The sequence below is a fragment of the Parasteatoda tepidariorum genome, chromosome 10 (assembly GCF_043381705.1).
Source record: "Parasteatoda tepidariorum isolate YZ-2023 chromosome 10, CAS_Ptep_4.0, whole genome shotgun sequence".
Classification (NCBI taxonomy): domain Eukaryota; kingdom Metazoa; phylum Arthropoda; class Arachnida; order Araneae; family Theridiidae; genus Parasteatoda; species Parasteatoda tepidariorum.
The window spans coordinates 21,162,891-21,179,497 of NC_092213.1; the positions used below are offsets into that span (position 1 = coordinate 21,162,891).

General features: G+C 27.6%; 1 protein-coding gene across 2 annotated transcripts in view; it reads right to left on the reverse strand.

Moving 5' to 3' along the window:
• Positions 1-16,607, reverse strand: part of LOC107436619 (N-deacetylase and N-sulfotransferase sfl) — a 96,644-nt gene that overhangs the window by 9,296 nt on the left and 70,741 nt on the right. For both annotated transcript variants that reach the window (XM_016048387.4, XM_016048388.4), the window contains 7 exons: positions 15,225-15,428; positions 13,026-13,152; positions 10,507-10,622; positions 8,536-8,721; positions 7,152-7,280; positions 5,398-5,580; positions 2,754-2,850 (listed from right to left, as the gene is read on the reverse strand). In XM_016048387.4, the coding sequence (XP_015903873.1) occupies positions 2,754-2,850; positions 5,398-5,580; positions 7,152-7,280; positions 8,536-8,721; positions 10,507-10,622; positions 13,026-13,152; positions 15,225-15,428 (1,042 nt within the window). The remainder of the gene's footprint in view (positions 1-2,753; positions 2,851-5,397; positions 5,581-7,151; positions 7,281-8,535; positions 8,722-10,506; positions 10,623-13,025; positions 13,153-15,224; positions 15,429-16,607) is intronic.

Sequence of the window (16,607 nt, forward strand, 5' to 3'; positions counted from 1 at the left end):
GTGCCTTTGCGAATACGCTTTACAATAAAGTTTTGAAATGACGCAAACGTAAGGACAAGTGCGGATGGTAAAACGGCAAATTTATTGAAAACTACAAGGTATATATTGTTACAAAATTCGAGAGTATTCCAGTTTCGATAAGAAAAAAGAAGATCTAAGCATATGCGACAGAAGATGAAGTGGAGTCTCGCCCCGAACGCATTGATTGTCTGCTGTGGTCCGCGCGCTTGGCAGACCAAGACGCTAGGCCCGGTTAGAAATGGTGGCGTTAAAAACCACGTGAGAGAGCTCGGGAACGAAACAGAAAGAACGAGAAAGATTCGCGGGTGTTTTATAAAAAGGGCCGCTGGCAGTATTGGACAAATTCAAGGACCTATCAAGTTTTTCAAGGACCTAAGACGTTTTTCAAGCACTTTCAAGGACCTAAATTTAGCAAAAAAAAATTCAAGGACTCTCAAGGACCGTGGGAACCCTGCAAGTTTTCCGGACTCCTGGGAGCCCTGATTTGCTTCACTGACACCTCCTCAAATGCTGGAAAATTTTAAAAGTAACAAGTGTTTGGTGAGGTTTTGAAGCATTTTCCAGATATCATTTCTGCTCCATTCTACAGCTGATCATAGCTTCCTGTGAGAGAGGCTTCAACTGTCACAATAGACTGAAGTCAGCTTTCAGAAACTTTTTGAAGATTGAGACACTTCCTGATTTGCTCAGAATTTTTATAAATTGATAGCTTCCCCCAACAGAGCTTGAAGCAAGCTAAGCCTAAATTTGACAAATGGAATTTTAGTGTTGAGAGGAAATACAAATTGGAAGTGTTAAAAGTGTGGGAACATTTAATGTAAATTTTCTGACAGGTTTTGCATTTCAATGACTTTTAATAATATGTGGACAACACTGGAATCATGAAAAAAATTTTAAAACTAATGTCAGCATTTTTTAGCAATACTAGGTGGTTAAGTCCCCTCCCTGGTTGCTACAATTTATCAACTCTGATGTTGCACTATGAAGGTTGCCCTTTGAGCATCCGAAACAGCTGTCTGTATTTTATAAATATTTTTGTGCTCTTTAACATTGTTTGCCTTAGTTTTTGATGATTGGTACCCAATACTTGTTGCTTATTAATATAAAATAATTTTTTCTATGAAATTAGAAATTATTCACCTAAAATATATGTACAATAAAGAATTCTGTTTGTTTACGCTTGTAGCCCCACTTCTCAAGTCCAACATTAATTTTAATAATTTAAAAGCTTGAATAAACTTGATTTTTAAAAAGTATGAAGATCTCATATGATTCCATTAAGATCTATTAGTGAACATAAATAATATTGCTTATAATTGTTTTTTTTAAATAACATTTAAAATTACAGGTACATTGTTGTTTATCTTAAAATGTAGCATAATAAGGAAATATCATAGAATAACATTATGATAAAAAAATAAAAACTCTTATTTATGAACTCTTAAATATGGAAAACAATCAAAATCAAACACATAATAATAAAAGAGTAAAATAAGGAAAATAAATATTACTGGTAAACACCTATAAACTTGGGACATAAAAATATTTTACAGGAAACAATACTTATTACTTTTATAAATTTTATGCTCATGAAAACAAATAAACAAACAAAAAAAAGAAACGGAAATTAATGTGAAAACACTAGATTCTACTATGTGATTCTCAATCCAATAAAAAGGTATCCACAACAATGAAAAACAAAGAACTGTGTTACCATTATTAGGTTTTCATATATAATTAGAAATGTGTCTTTTCTTAGTTTTTAATTTTTTCTACATTATTTATGTGGTTTTGGTCAGCAAAAAGTTCTTCGTACTACATCGTTAAACATTTTGAAAATTGTTTATATATTTCATGGAAACAGCAGCAAACAAAAATTTTAGTCTGGCTAGAAATTTAAAACTGAAATTTCATGCCCTGCCCAAGTAGCAAAAATAAACATATAGAAACAACTTAAATATCACCACTATTAAAAATTAAGGCGTTTATTTTGCATTTTACGAAATATTAAAATCAAATAAAGTTGCCAGTTAGATTATTATTATAAATATACAACTGAATTCTGACCAATGTTAATCATAATAAACTAAATTCAACTTTTTAAGGGAGAATGAATCAAATTTGCTAACCGCAAATTATCTAATTACCAACATCAGCATTCAATAATAATTTAAAAGCAATAAAGCACCACAGACATAAATTATTTAATTAAAATTAGAAAACAAAGAAAAAAGTAAATAAGAACAATTTTTTTTTAAAAAAAATTCATAACTACTTATGGACAATACTCAACAGTTTCTATTCAGGCATAAGAGTGGGTACAAAACAAAAAATCTAAAAATACCTATCAACTCAAACCTTAAAAAGATAAATAAAAAGTATGAGACTTTATTTTGAGCAAAAGGCAGCAAAATAAGGGGGGGTTCTATAAGCTTACGTAAATAGTCCAATAAACTGTTACGCTTTTTCTATGAATAATGATTAAAGAGAATAAAATAACAATAAATCAAAACCAAAAAACAGTGCAGAAAATTAGGAAGTTAGAAATTCCACCAAAAATCAGAAGAATATCATGCCAGAACTCATTAATTAATATTTTATTTAAGCAGTCTATAAAGTTGTAAATAGAAAAAAAAGCAGGTAATTAAATAACAACTGATGCATCAAAAAAACAAATTTATAATACAAATTAAATACTGATACACATAAAATAAAATTGGAAATAGTTATACCTGTTTTTTGAGGGCCAATAACAAGAAACTTTGGTAATTGCTCACAGGATTTAGCAGATGACCATATGGCTTTATGGCGTTTGTCATTGCAAGGGTTCTGCAATTATTTAAACTCAATATTAGTAGAGTGTAGCACTATTTTCTAATAATAAAAATCAATATTTATTAGAGTGATTATGGAATAGAATTACAATGGGAGAATAAAATTTGGATCACTAAATGAGAAACCCTGTGATTTTTCTGAATTCTTAAATATTTGTGAAAATGAATATTTTGGAAACATGCTGCTTATCGCTCAGTATAGAGAAAATAAATTTCACAAAATCTATTCATTCACATTTAATCACGTAAACTATGTCTCAGACATAAAAATAAAATATTACATTTCAATAACATCTTAAATTTCAACAATTTCTGCAGAAATTTCAGAGTGACAAGGAAAAAGACAACCATTATTTGTTTCTTTTTTACTATTACAAACAGGCAAAACTGTTTTGTTAGTGTCTTAATAACACACAATTTGGTCCTTTTCCAAATTTTGGGAAAAAATAGGAAAACACTAGTACATTAAAACTTAATATCATTTGATTTTATTTCTGCAAAACATATAGCTAAAATTGTGCAATACACATTGCAAAAATACACATATATCAAGATCACTATTCACGCATTTCAAAATGTTACATTTAATGAGGGATTTTTTTAGTTTCAACCTTTGTGTTAAGTTTCTTAAAACAGTTTTCAAGCTGACATAAATTCTAGAAAAAAAAATTCCCCTTAATTTTATAAAATGTAACCAAGTATTCTTTTTAACACAACCTACAACACTTAAATGGCTATATAAGAAAATAAGACTACAAAAAACTTTTGAGTAAAGGCTACTAATTTGCAAATTGAAGTAAAATTAATGCGGCCAGAACTAGAATTTTGAACCAAACGCAAAATCCTTCATGCTGTTGTTTTTTCAAGTGACCCAATGATTTTAATGATCTGGACTTATGCAATGAAGCTATGTTTTTTAAACAGTTAGCTTTGAATGATTTGCAGAAGATATTAAAGTTGAAACTTATCGGAAAAAAATAACACTTTAAAATATAACTATGATAGGATTTAAATTGTAAACAAATAGAAAATAAAAGTATATAATTTTCTTTTTAACATAAAAAAATTCTTGAATATATTTTTTTGTTTTTGAGACATACTAACTAAAACAGTGTCCATGCTCAATGGCAAGAAAAAAATTTATTAAGCTCTCATAACATTTTATTGTAAATAACAATTAAGGAAATTTATTTAAAGTTAGATAATTTACAACTAATATTTTATTTTTGCTTATTTATCTATGGTATGCTAAAACTGGATTTAATTTATTCAAAGTTTTCTTTGCCTTTTTAAAGATGTGAAAATCCTGTAGACTTGATACAAAACTTGATGTTTTCTCAACTTTGACTATCAAAATAAAATATTAATTCTGAAATGCAAGTAGCAAACAGCTAAAAACTTTTTTTTTTAAGAAAGAACATTTTTAAAAAAGAAAGGTTTAAACAAAACAAGTAACAAAGTTCAATTTTTTTTTAAATTTAGTTTCAGCACTCCAAATAAAAGGATAATTAAACATGTGTTAATTATTACAAATAATTAACCAGGAAAATGAATTATAATATAAAAAACGGTTGAAGGGAAGAAATAAACAACTATACGCCTTTGTGACTAAAGAAGTTAATTTCCAACATTACTGCCATCATGAGGGAAATCGAATTAAATACAGTCGAATCCCACTGAAGTGAACTGTTCGAGGACCAGCAATAAGTCCACTATAAATGGAGGTTCACTATATCAAAATTCTTGGAAAATTTACGAGTATATTATAAGCATTATATAAAAATTTTATAAGCATATACATAATTTTATAAATTATTAATTGATTAATGAGATAATAAAAGAAAAATAGTTACTTAAATTTCATATCAACAATAAGTAAAAAAAATAGCATAAAACTGAAAATAGAAGGAATAAAGATAAAAGTTGCCGAAATTTCACATTCTTCAAGATTTGGAAGAGAAATAAATAGATTGAGAGGAAGATGGCTGTTAACAATTGTTTGTCACAGTTTAAAGGCGAAGAGCATGTAAGAATAAAATTTGACACAATGTAAAGAAATACTCTCATTTGCAATTACAACTTAGATTTAAAGTTAGAGAAATGAAAAATATCTTAAGTCCACTATAAACAAACTAACAATTTTTCAGCTGCTCCTTATGTGTATAAAATAACATTAAAGTAACGGGAGTTTAGAAGCCACTACTTAAAAAGCTTACAACCACCAAATGTTCACTATATCCCAAGTTTATTATAGTTGGGTTCAACTGTATAACTAAGAATAAATGCATAACTGAAATGGATACATAGATTTTAATTTGCACTCTTATAATGTAAACATAAAATGAATATACAAAATATTAACTCAAATTAATGCAATTTTTTTTCAATTCTAATTTAAGAAAAACAAACAGAAAGATTATTTTAGAACAAAGAATAGAAAAATCAGAATGAATTCTATAAAAAAAAGAATTTATTACTACCGTACTTCTTCATTTATAAGCATTAATTATAACTATAAATATTATTAGAACTATATAATTACCATCCACAGAGGATCTGATTCTTCAGGATAAGTTTGGAAATATTTGTCAGCTAATTGTAGAGGTGGTAGGGTTACTAGTTGAAGGTTAGTCCAGCATTGAACAAACTTTATAACAGATTCAAATGTATACAGAGCAAGACGATCATTACCATAGTTTGAAAGATGGGTCATAAATATATTGACCTGGAATCAAAAAATTTTTTAGAATAATTTGTCTCTCTCGAAGTCACATTTGAAAAATTAAAATCATCAATAAAGAAATAATTTATAATAAATAAAAATAAGAAATGCATTTCGAATTACAAACAAGAAAGATTTATAAGAGGAAAGAATTTGTGTTTAATTATAATTAACGGGAACTTATTTTGTACTAATTTTAATTTATATGTAATTGACAGAATGAAGGATTTAAAATACTGAAATACATTAGATATTTAATATCAAACATATACTTTTTTTTAAAATAAAACATGTATTTTAAATGACAATTAGAAATTAAGTACACTAAAGACACAATTGACACATAAAAAAACACACCAGTAACACCATCAAACCTAATCATTCAACAGTAAATTTATGACAAAATTAGACTTTTAATTATAAAATAATACCAGTCAAATATTTCTGTTATAAATATCTTTAGAAAGTTTATGTTAACTTAAATGTAAGATTATGCTAGATTTTTTATGAAAAGTAAAATTTAGAATACTAACACTTACTTTTAAAAGGTATAGATTGCAATACTTTCAAAATAACAATATTTCAACAACAACAACAACAAAATGTATCAACTCGGATTATTTTTCACCCAGGGAAAAAAAATCAAACATATTTAAATGTATTCTACTTAACTTCTATACAATATACATTATCAAAGTATTATATGCATTTTATATTAAAAATATGCATGCATCTGTATAACGTTTTCTTATTTACCGTTTTACAAATTAATTAGAAACTGCTTACCCAATTTAGAGTTTCAACATTATTTGTGCTAGTTATTTAACAGTGTAAGTCACTTGTTTACTATGTTAAACTTAACTCAAAATCAGATAAATTTGTGAATATTTCATTACCTTTTATGAAAGTTTAAGATGATTTAACAGGGGTCTGTCGAGGCTAAATTTACTACCATTTAACAGTACCTTCACAAATTCAAATTTAGGAAAAACGGCAGTTTCACAAAATACCTTTTCTTAACATTTTATTTTTGTATTCCGTAAGAAACAATAAATCCATACTTTTGTGTTGATTTTTTAATATAATTTTTAATTTTACAAATTATGTCTAATTTTTCACAAATTATGTCTAAATTTTCACAAAATAGGTACCTTTCAGAAAAACCTAGACAGACCCCTGTTTAAGAAAATCAATAAGTTGTCTTGTTATGAAATAGAACCAAAAGGTGCAAATAGTGTAAAAAAATGCAATTTTTAACAAGAGTTTAAACATTCATTATAATCATATAATAAAATTAACTTAGTAATATTTTGATACAAGGTAATCTTTTATATATTATTATAATTCATGAAAATTATAATTATTATTGAAGTAGTAATCATAACAAATTTCAGATGTTATTTTAGAAAGCTTTCTTTTTATATATATATAAGAGTAAACAAATGGAATATTTGCATACAGTTAAATAAGAGCAATGTTTTTTTTCATTTCCTTATAATCCAAAAACTTATTAATATTGTTTAACACATAATTTTTAAATATTTTATTAATAAAAAGTAAAATTAACAACTTACAGGATTGTAAACAAAGAGATGGAAGAGTTCTCCTCCTTTAATACTGAGTTCAAGTTTTTCAGGACCACCTGGGTATTTATCCAGAAATATTGTATGAGTGTAAAGACCACATGTTTGTCTTGGAAGTACCTACACACAGAAATTAATTTACAAAATTAATCCACACAAAAATTAATTTAGAAAATTAATCTACACACAAAAATTAATTTACAAAATAACACAAAAACAAATTAATTGTAAAGGGCAACAATAGGTAATACATTTCAGAAATAGTGCTAAATAAATGTGAAAGAAAATGGAAAAGAAAAATATAACCAAACTATAAATCAACAAATTAAAACATACAGAAAAATAAATTCAAAAAAGTTTGTGATACAAAATTTCGATTCAATCTAGTGTGAAACTCAGTAGAAAGGAACAAATATAAACACATAAACAGATTTTCAAATTCTATTGTCATGTGATTATACAATAAACGAAACTTTCTTTTTTTCGTTTCTACAGTAAGTTAAACCAACAGACACACTTGTTTTATATACATAACAGCTCCACTTAATAATTACTTTAGTCATCAAAATATTATCTTATTCATTCTCTCTTTATGACATATTTCTAAAAATTACTAAATGCAATTAACGCAACATTGTAAAATAAGGTTACATGCAGTGGCAATAACTACATATGCACTGAAAATTAAGTATTATGGATTTAAAGTTTTAACAATGAAAATGAATGACACAAATTACAGTAACACCAGATTAAGCGAAAAATTCTGTATTATCAAACATACTATTTACTGTAAGAATAAAAATTGTCACGTGTTGCACATACAAATTATAAAAATCTTTTTTTTTCAAATATACATACATACTATTCTATTCAGCACTATTTTATTTACACATAGCACTTGTAGTGCAACTTTGAGGAGAACTCCTCCAGACTAGAAGTCGGGAGCTATCTGCTGCTATGGCAACAAGCGAGAGAATATTTCTAATGGGGGTGCAATAGAGGAATGAAGGTGTCGATTGGTTTACTCACGTCGACCTATGCCAAGATCAAGACAAAACTATTCACCCCTATTCTAAGTGACTTTTCCTCGTAACTATGGTACCCGCCACAACGCAAGACGGGTGTCTGGATGAGTTCTCCTGAAAGCCGCACTTTAGTTTCAATTCTGTTTCTATTTTATTTAGCACTCTTTAAAATATAAACATAAATTGGAATTTGAATTTTAGTTACCAATTTTTATTTTTTCCTATTATTCCTATTATTATTTCCTATTATTATTTTCCTATTTTTTTTATTAGATATTAGGAAAAATTAAAAAAAAAAATACTGCCCAAATAATCTATTGTATCATTACTGCATTCAGAATAGGGATTACCATTATATTTCGATGGATAAAGCCTCTTCTCAACCTAGCTGGTCTGAGATGAGGATACTCTTCAGTGCTCGTAACTCTAACATTCCAAACTCTCTTCCATGCTTCATACAATGGCTCATGAACAGGATAAACTCCTGAATGATGTGGGGCAACAGAATAACCTGAATCATGTGGAATGCCATGCTTCTAAAATATAAAAATTACATAACATGAAATGTAACTTTACTATTTTTAAAAAAGAAACAATAAAATAAACTGCTTCATGTAGTAATAAAAAAACACTTCAATCAACGCATGCAAAACATAATAAAAAAATTTAAATGCATAATACTAACAACAATAATGCATAAAGATTATGATGAGCTTTATAATTTTTAGTTTTTAAAAAGTGTAGTTCTTCTTAAAATAAATGAATTAGCAAAATTTATTAACTGCTGATAAATGCCACAAATACAAACTTTTCTGCTTATCTAGTAGTCGGAAATTTCAACTCGAATGAATCATAGAAACAAAATCATTGTCAAATAAAATTACAATAAAATAAGTATCAATGTACATTTCCTGAAATATTTTTATATTTAATCTAAATAAATGTATTGCAAATTTAAAAATAAAAAAGAATATTAACTGTCAGCCACAAATTTAAATATTTTAAAAATAAGTAATTTATTAAATACATTTTACTTTTCTAGGATGTTGCAAAATTATTAACAATACGATATTATACTTTAATAACAATGATAATCAATAATAATTGTAATTGTGACAATTTAAAGAAATAGTTTTCTGGAATAATTGCTACAAGGCCCAAAATTTCAACAGATGTGATCGAATATTTAGTGTTAGTGAGTAAGTTACAGAATGTGACATGTGCGGCAACTGACAGGTAGTATTTCTGATATTTTTTATTTTAATGATATGTGGATGATATTGAAAACATTGAGATCTTATGGGAACCTAATTTTAAGTTAATATTAATTTGCAATAAATGTTGTTTTCATTTGTCAGTTTCTTCATAAATTCTTCCAATGTATCGATCACCAAAAAACTCTTGAAAGTAATCTGGTTATTTTTATAAAAATTCCTATTTATTGTGAAAATAGAGGAAAAATTTTAAGATTGATTGCACATTTAGAACTGAAATTTCAAGATTTGTGCTACTAGCTTCTGATGATACTCCACTATTTGAAAAATCATAAGACCATCTCTTCTTCATGAGTGAGTTGGACAATTTTACAAATTATTAAGTACAGTCATTTACTATTTTTAATATTTGCAACAGAAATACTCATTTCATTTCCCAAAAATTGAGAAAAGATAAAATCAGACTCTAAAGTCTTTGTACATGAACATTATTGGATGACTGAATAAATAGGAGTAAAAGATAATTGAAGATCACACAAACTCTTAGATAATATTCATATTTCCTCATTTGGATATTCAGCCTCCTTCAAAAATATATATTCAAAAATTAAAAAATATATTTAAAAAATAATAAAATTTACTAATTTTAAAATGGACCTCAATTCTAATGCAATGCTAAGTAATGTTGGGTATAACGGAAAAGAAAATATTTTTTAATAGATACCACCCTTGATGCTTTCAGACGGCATTTTTAATATCAAAGCTTCGTTTTCTTAATTTTATTTAATCAAACACATTTCACAATACACACAATTAATTACAATTTAATCAGAACAGTTAGTTAGCAGCTATAAAAGAGAATTTTGTTGATGAAACAAGATATCAGATCCCTAGTTTATTAATAACTAAAATTTCAAGTGAAGCCACCAAAAATAAACAAGCCTTTATAAAAATTAAAATAAACACTTGGAAAATAGTTAAATTTAAATCAAAAGGAATAGTCTTTTGTTTTATAAATTATGCAAGAATTAATTATTCTTAGAAGAAAAAGTGATCTAACTGAGGCATTGTTAAAAAAAATCTATAAAAGTGTTTCACTGCACTAACTTTGGCAAACTCTCTGTTCAACTTCATTTCCATCTCAAGAGCTGTTATATTTTCAAATAAATGTGGCTGGCTATGACTCCACATGTGACAGAACCACCAAAATTCATCTGCGTGCTCTGAAATACAAAGTGAATACAACACATGTCAATAAGCACTAAAATTATGATCAAAATAAAAGATATTAGTATTAAGAGTTATACAAAATTGCTCAAAAATGTTGTGACAAATTTTAAGGGAAGGTAGGCATATTATTAAGATTACGTTTTGCACTGTAACACATTACTGGAAATTGTATCAATCAATCATTGTATGCTGCTAATCAAATCATTGTATGCTGCTAAGAGGTACACTGCTTATAGCCCCCATGATTTATCAATTCTTGATTTCTTACCTTGGGGAACTTCTAATAAGCGTATCGCAAGCATATGAAATCGCAATCACTATTGTGCAGTAATTTTTATATACTGCTACTAAAATCAAATAAATGGAAGTATTGATAATGGAACAACGTTCTGTTTGTGTTAATCACACAACTAAGGTGCCAACTCTGAGTATATGTTGTACCATTATAACCTGTATTCTGCATTCATCTAGTATGCCACTTGTACTCATGTTATTCAACATAGGTTTTCAACAAATTACTACCTTGAGTCCTTTCAGATTACCATTTTCCCTTGCAGATGCTTCTAGACATGGGTTGCTATGCAATTTTGAATCTTTGTCATAATATATGCATTTCTTCCCTTAAAAGTTTGTTGCAGCAATTCTGAGAAATCCTGTATATACTGCTTAGTAAAGGATAAATCACAACAAACCTATATTGTTCTAGCAAGTCTTTTCTAAACTATATGGAAATAAAAATTGATTTTAAAAAAATTGTCTCTGAACAAGTTTTTGTGCCACAATGTACTCTTTCACCATGACAGAGAAGGTTTACCAAGTGGCACCAAAACACATCTAGGTTAGTTGGTTGGATCTAATGCCACTTGCCACACGGGCAAGCCTGCTTGATGAAGACGAGCAAATTTAAGGCAGAGTGTGCGATTCTTGTTTTTCAGTGACGTTATCTATGGCCAAGAATTAGACTTCTGCCACACCACACGTCACACATGTTTATAAGGCGGACCCAGTCATACATCCATTCATCCACAGATCGTAATTTTGACCTGAGAGAACGATCAATCCCCAATCCAGTACCCCCAGAGATATTGCTTTGTTACGGGAACATGGAGGACTCTGTGACTCCACAAAATTTTAACGTGCATCAGTCTCCAACTACACAGGGAGACTTCGGCCGGCGGGGTTCAAACCCACAAACTCTTGGACATGGGCCCAGCGCCCTACCGACCAGACTATCCCGGCCAAAAAATAAAATAAACATCTAGGTTTCAATACATTAATTACGAATTAACTTTTTTATTTTATAACAATCATTACAATCAAGTAACTCTTTTAATTATCAATAAGGAAAATACACTGTATTTTTATTTTAAGATATTTCAATTATTTAGAGAACACACTGTATTTTAAGATTAAATATTTAAAAAAAATAATAAAAATGCAAACTGAAGAATTAGTCAATTGAACAACTACAAAATATTCTGTTCAAAAGCAATAGTTCAAATAATAAAGCAAGACTAATAATAACAAAAAATAAATTGAATTTGGTATTGATACTCATCACTTGTTTACTGATTTAAAGTCAGCATTCAATACTGCGAATAAGAAGGAACTAATGGATGCAATGTATGAATTTAAAATTCTGGACAAACTGATTAGATTTGTTATATGCACAATGATTGCGCAGAATCAAATTTGTGGAAGCTCACTCTAAAAGTGTTAATAACATTCAACAATAATGTTATGAGTTCAACGGGTGACTATTTCATGTCTTCTCTTCAATAATGCACTGGAAAAGGTTATTTGAGATGCATCATATTGACACTTGCGAAAACATCTTTTACTTATAAATTCAGCTCTTGGCATGGATAATGATATTAATAATGTTGCTAGGAGTGTACCAGCACTTGCCTTCTCAATAGAGATGGCTTCAAATTGTATAAGACTGACAGTAAATGACTCCAAAACAAAGTATATGCCAGCACAGAAAACTCGTTACAGTGCTACATTCAGCTATCTAAAAATTGGCTATCATGAGTTTGAAAATGTGCCTCGATTTAATTACCATGGATGTTTAGTTAACACAAAAAACATTGACTATGAAATCCAAAATCGTACCTCAATAGTATACATTAAAAGTTAGAACTGGACTGCTTGCGTTTATAAAATGGATAAAAAGAGATCTAGTAAAGAAAACTTTTGTGTCAAAGCCTATTATTAGTCAAAAAAGGAAAAAATCAAAACAATGATGGCTTGGTTTTGGGGAAGCTGACAAAGTGATTGGGATAAAGGATTGGCAGTCAAGAACAAAAAAAAAAAAGAAGATAGTCCTGAAGGAATCTTCAGCAGAAGGCCCCGGGCTGTTGTGCCAAATATGATGAATAAATGTTGAAAATTACCTATTAACATGTCATCTCCAGTGTTCTCTTCGGATGTACCTTTATGATAAAATTTTCCAGAAAACCCTAGGTTGAATCGAAAACCTGGTACAATTCTCTTTATTCTAGACTGAGCATTCAGAAGAGCCTGAAAAAAATTTCTACAACTTATTTTTCCCAGAAAAAAGATACAAATATATAAAATTAAAATTACATTCACTACTCTATGATACAACAGTAAAATTATTAAAAAACGATTGGAAATCAGATCAGAGAATTATAATCAGATAATATCTTGTCTTAGGACCATGTATAAGTAAGTGCTCTCATGCGAAGAGTTAAGTAAAGGGAAAGAGTAGTAGTTATGAATAGACAAAAGAAGACCAATAGAAACAAACAATTGATTCTGTTTCAAGAAATAATGTGTTTACAATGCTAATAGAACATCAAAAAAACTATCTTGCATTAGTTATATAATTTGAAATTTTTTCAATAACAATTTAACAACATAATATTTAAATAATGCTTCAGTAATTTTAAATAATCATCAACTGGACACTTGGTTAAGCAAATGTGTATAAAAAATATTCTGTGAGCAGTTCCTTTTCACAGAGTTGAGAAAATTCTGTAAAAATTTCTAATAATAAACCGAATAAGTCAATAGGAAAAAGTTATTAATATCTCCATTATTAATCATTCTCGTGTTATAAATTAAATCGGAATTACTTGGAAGGATAAAGAAATAATTAGCAAAAATGCATAAATATGCCATAATATTGCTTTTCTTCTCCTTATTGATAATTAGTTAAATTGAAGTTAAAGAACATTAACAAACATTCTGCATTTTTTAAGATAAAATTATTTGTCATTTCCTTTATTGGACATGCAATAAAGAATTTTTTTTATATTGATTATTTTTTATATAGCTATATTTACATATTGTTACAAAATTTAATTTTGTTGCAGTAACATTCATTAACCATGAAATTTTTTATTTTCAATTTAAAAAACACAAAAAGAATACAAAATTCTTATTATGTCCTTAAATGGCCATTAATTTTTCCTATTATCCCGAATGATATAAGATATACCATACAAGCTGATCAAAACACTATGTAGGTAAACATCATAGTATAGTAAAAAAATTATATACATGTTTTAACATACATAGCATAACTAATGTACATGATGTTAAATTAATTACATTTTACAGACATATTTACAATAAATTTTAAAAATAAAATTTTTTAATAAAAAAACAGAATAAAGCTTGTTCTTTTCATGTGTTTGAGTCAATCTACATTTCAAAATAACAGAACACTCTTCATATTTGTTTTTAAAAAAGTGAATATTTTTCAGATGCATATGTTTTCGCACTTTAATGGTTCTTTAACTTTCAAACATTCCTTATTTCATATTACAAAACAAATGTAGTTAATTCACACATAAAATATAATTTTAATAAAAAAAACATACATTAAGTGAACAAAACTTTACAAAATTTACAATTTAAACAATTTTCATTTCCAATCATTATCCTAAGAGAAAAGGAGGAAATAATTTAAATTCAAAATCATAACTTCCATTGAAGTATAAAATTGATTTATATAAAATTTAAAAAATAAGAATTTTTTTATGAAAAATATTTCTAAAAATATTTAAAACCACAGCTTTAAACTAAAAGTAGTCCATTTGCACTGGTTGCTAAAATCCTAGAACAAAATGAAATTAATTGTCTTCTGGATCAGAAAACAAATACCAAGAATGAAGTATAAAAAAAGAGGATATACTGATTTGATTTTTTCGTGAAGGCGATTTAAATCTCTCTTTCTGTCATGAAATAGCAACATAGTTGCTAAAAAATTTTTTGATTTTTTTAATTTAATTTTACTTTAATAACTTTTCCTTTTACTTAAAATATTTAATACAATGATCTAAATATGGTAAATATGTACATTTAAGCTTTTAAGAAAACAAAACAATGATACATAGTTCATTATAAGCTTCAATCGCAATTATTATTAGTTTACAAAAATTTAAACACAAATGAAGGCTAGAAAAATCTCTTTTTTTTCCTTAAACTAGACATATTATAAGGATCATTGGAATTTCTTCCTCCCGAATTACTTCAATAATAACAATAAAAATTACACTATAAACAAATCATGCTTTTGTTTTTAAAAAGCAATCTTTGAAAGCAAGATCTTTAGATCCACTTACAATGACATCAGCAGGTTTCATTCTTGTAGCTTTTTCACCCACAAAAATGTCATCAATATCAATAAGAATGTATCTCTGAAGAGGAAGACTTAATTTTCCGTGTGACAGAAATGAAATTGCATCTAGAAATAATAATCTGTGAATCCAAAGTTGAAAACCATTCCCAAATAAAACTCTAGATATACCATCGAAAGAACCATGATCCTGTTAAAGACAAAAACAAAAAAAAATCTCAGAAAAAGTTATGAAATTGTACATATTATAATACATATTTTTTTGCAAAAGAGAGCTCATTTTTAACAAATTCTTATGAATATTAATTCATGTATTTATTCTCAATCACCACAAAAAAATATACATATATACATACAAAAAGAATATAAACAAATAAATACAAAAAAGCAGATTTGTGGATTGCTTTTTGGGCAAATTTTTTTCTGATAGTTGAAAAAATTTTAATGCATAATTCTTAGTTTAGTAAATTAAAATTAGGTTATTTTCACCATCACAATATAAAAATAATTTTTAAGTTCATATTAATGTTACTTTGCTCGGTGAACCCTTTAAGAGCATTGGCGAAATGAAGGAAATTGCATAACTTTCAGTTTTTGTTTTCTGACTATTTTTATAAATCTTTTGTTGAAAGTGGAGTAGTTGGTATTTTATTAAATTTGGTTTTTAAGAGAACAGAAAGTTTAAAAGTTTGAGAGCAACTGATATAAAAGTTTGTGACGTGTGGTGCATAGGGGAGAATTAAAACAACGGCTAGCTAACTTTTATTTTATTTTAAACATTACTATAGTTAGCACTCAACACATTCACAAACAAAACATATAAAACATATATGAAGAAGAAAAACATAAGGAGCACTGCATGGCAGGCTTTCTACCGTTCGTTCGCTACCACTCACTCTCTCTCTGAGTTTTTATCTAGTTTCTTGCTAGGGGGCGTTACTAGTTCCAGTTTCTCCACAAGTTTCATTATTTAGTAACATTAAACTTTATTGCCAGGAAATGGCAAAAAAATATGGCCGGTTTTAATGGGTGTTTATAAATAATTACAATTTTAATAATTTACTTGCAATTGTATTTACGAATAGTTGCTTTGTAAATATTTTTATATTAAACCTAAATTTATACCAAGAAAAAATAAATAACAGGCTTAACTCAGAATTATGATTTTGAAGGCAAACCTAAAATTCATGACTGTAAAAATCATGTTTCATCGACAAAAAGAAAAAGAAAAAAAATCGAAACATATATATATATATATATATATATATACACTACCCTACATACTGGAAGAGACACTTTCAGTTGTTAGATACTTTTCGAATTTCTTAAATACATAGAGGATTATTTCGTAAATTTATAAGCATTTAGT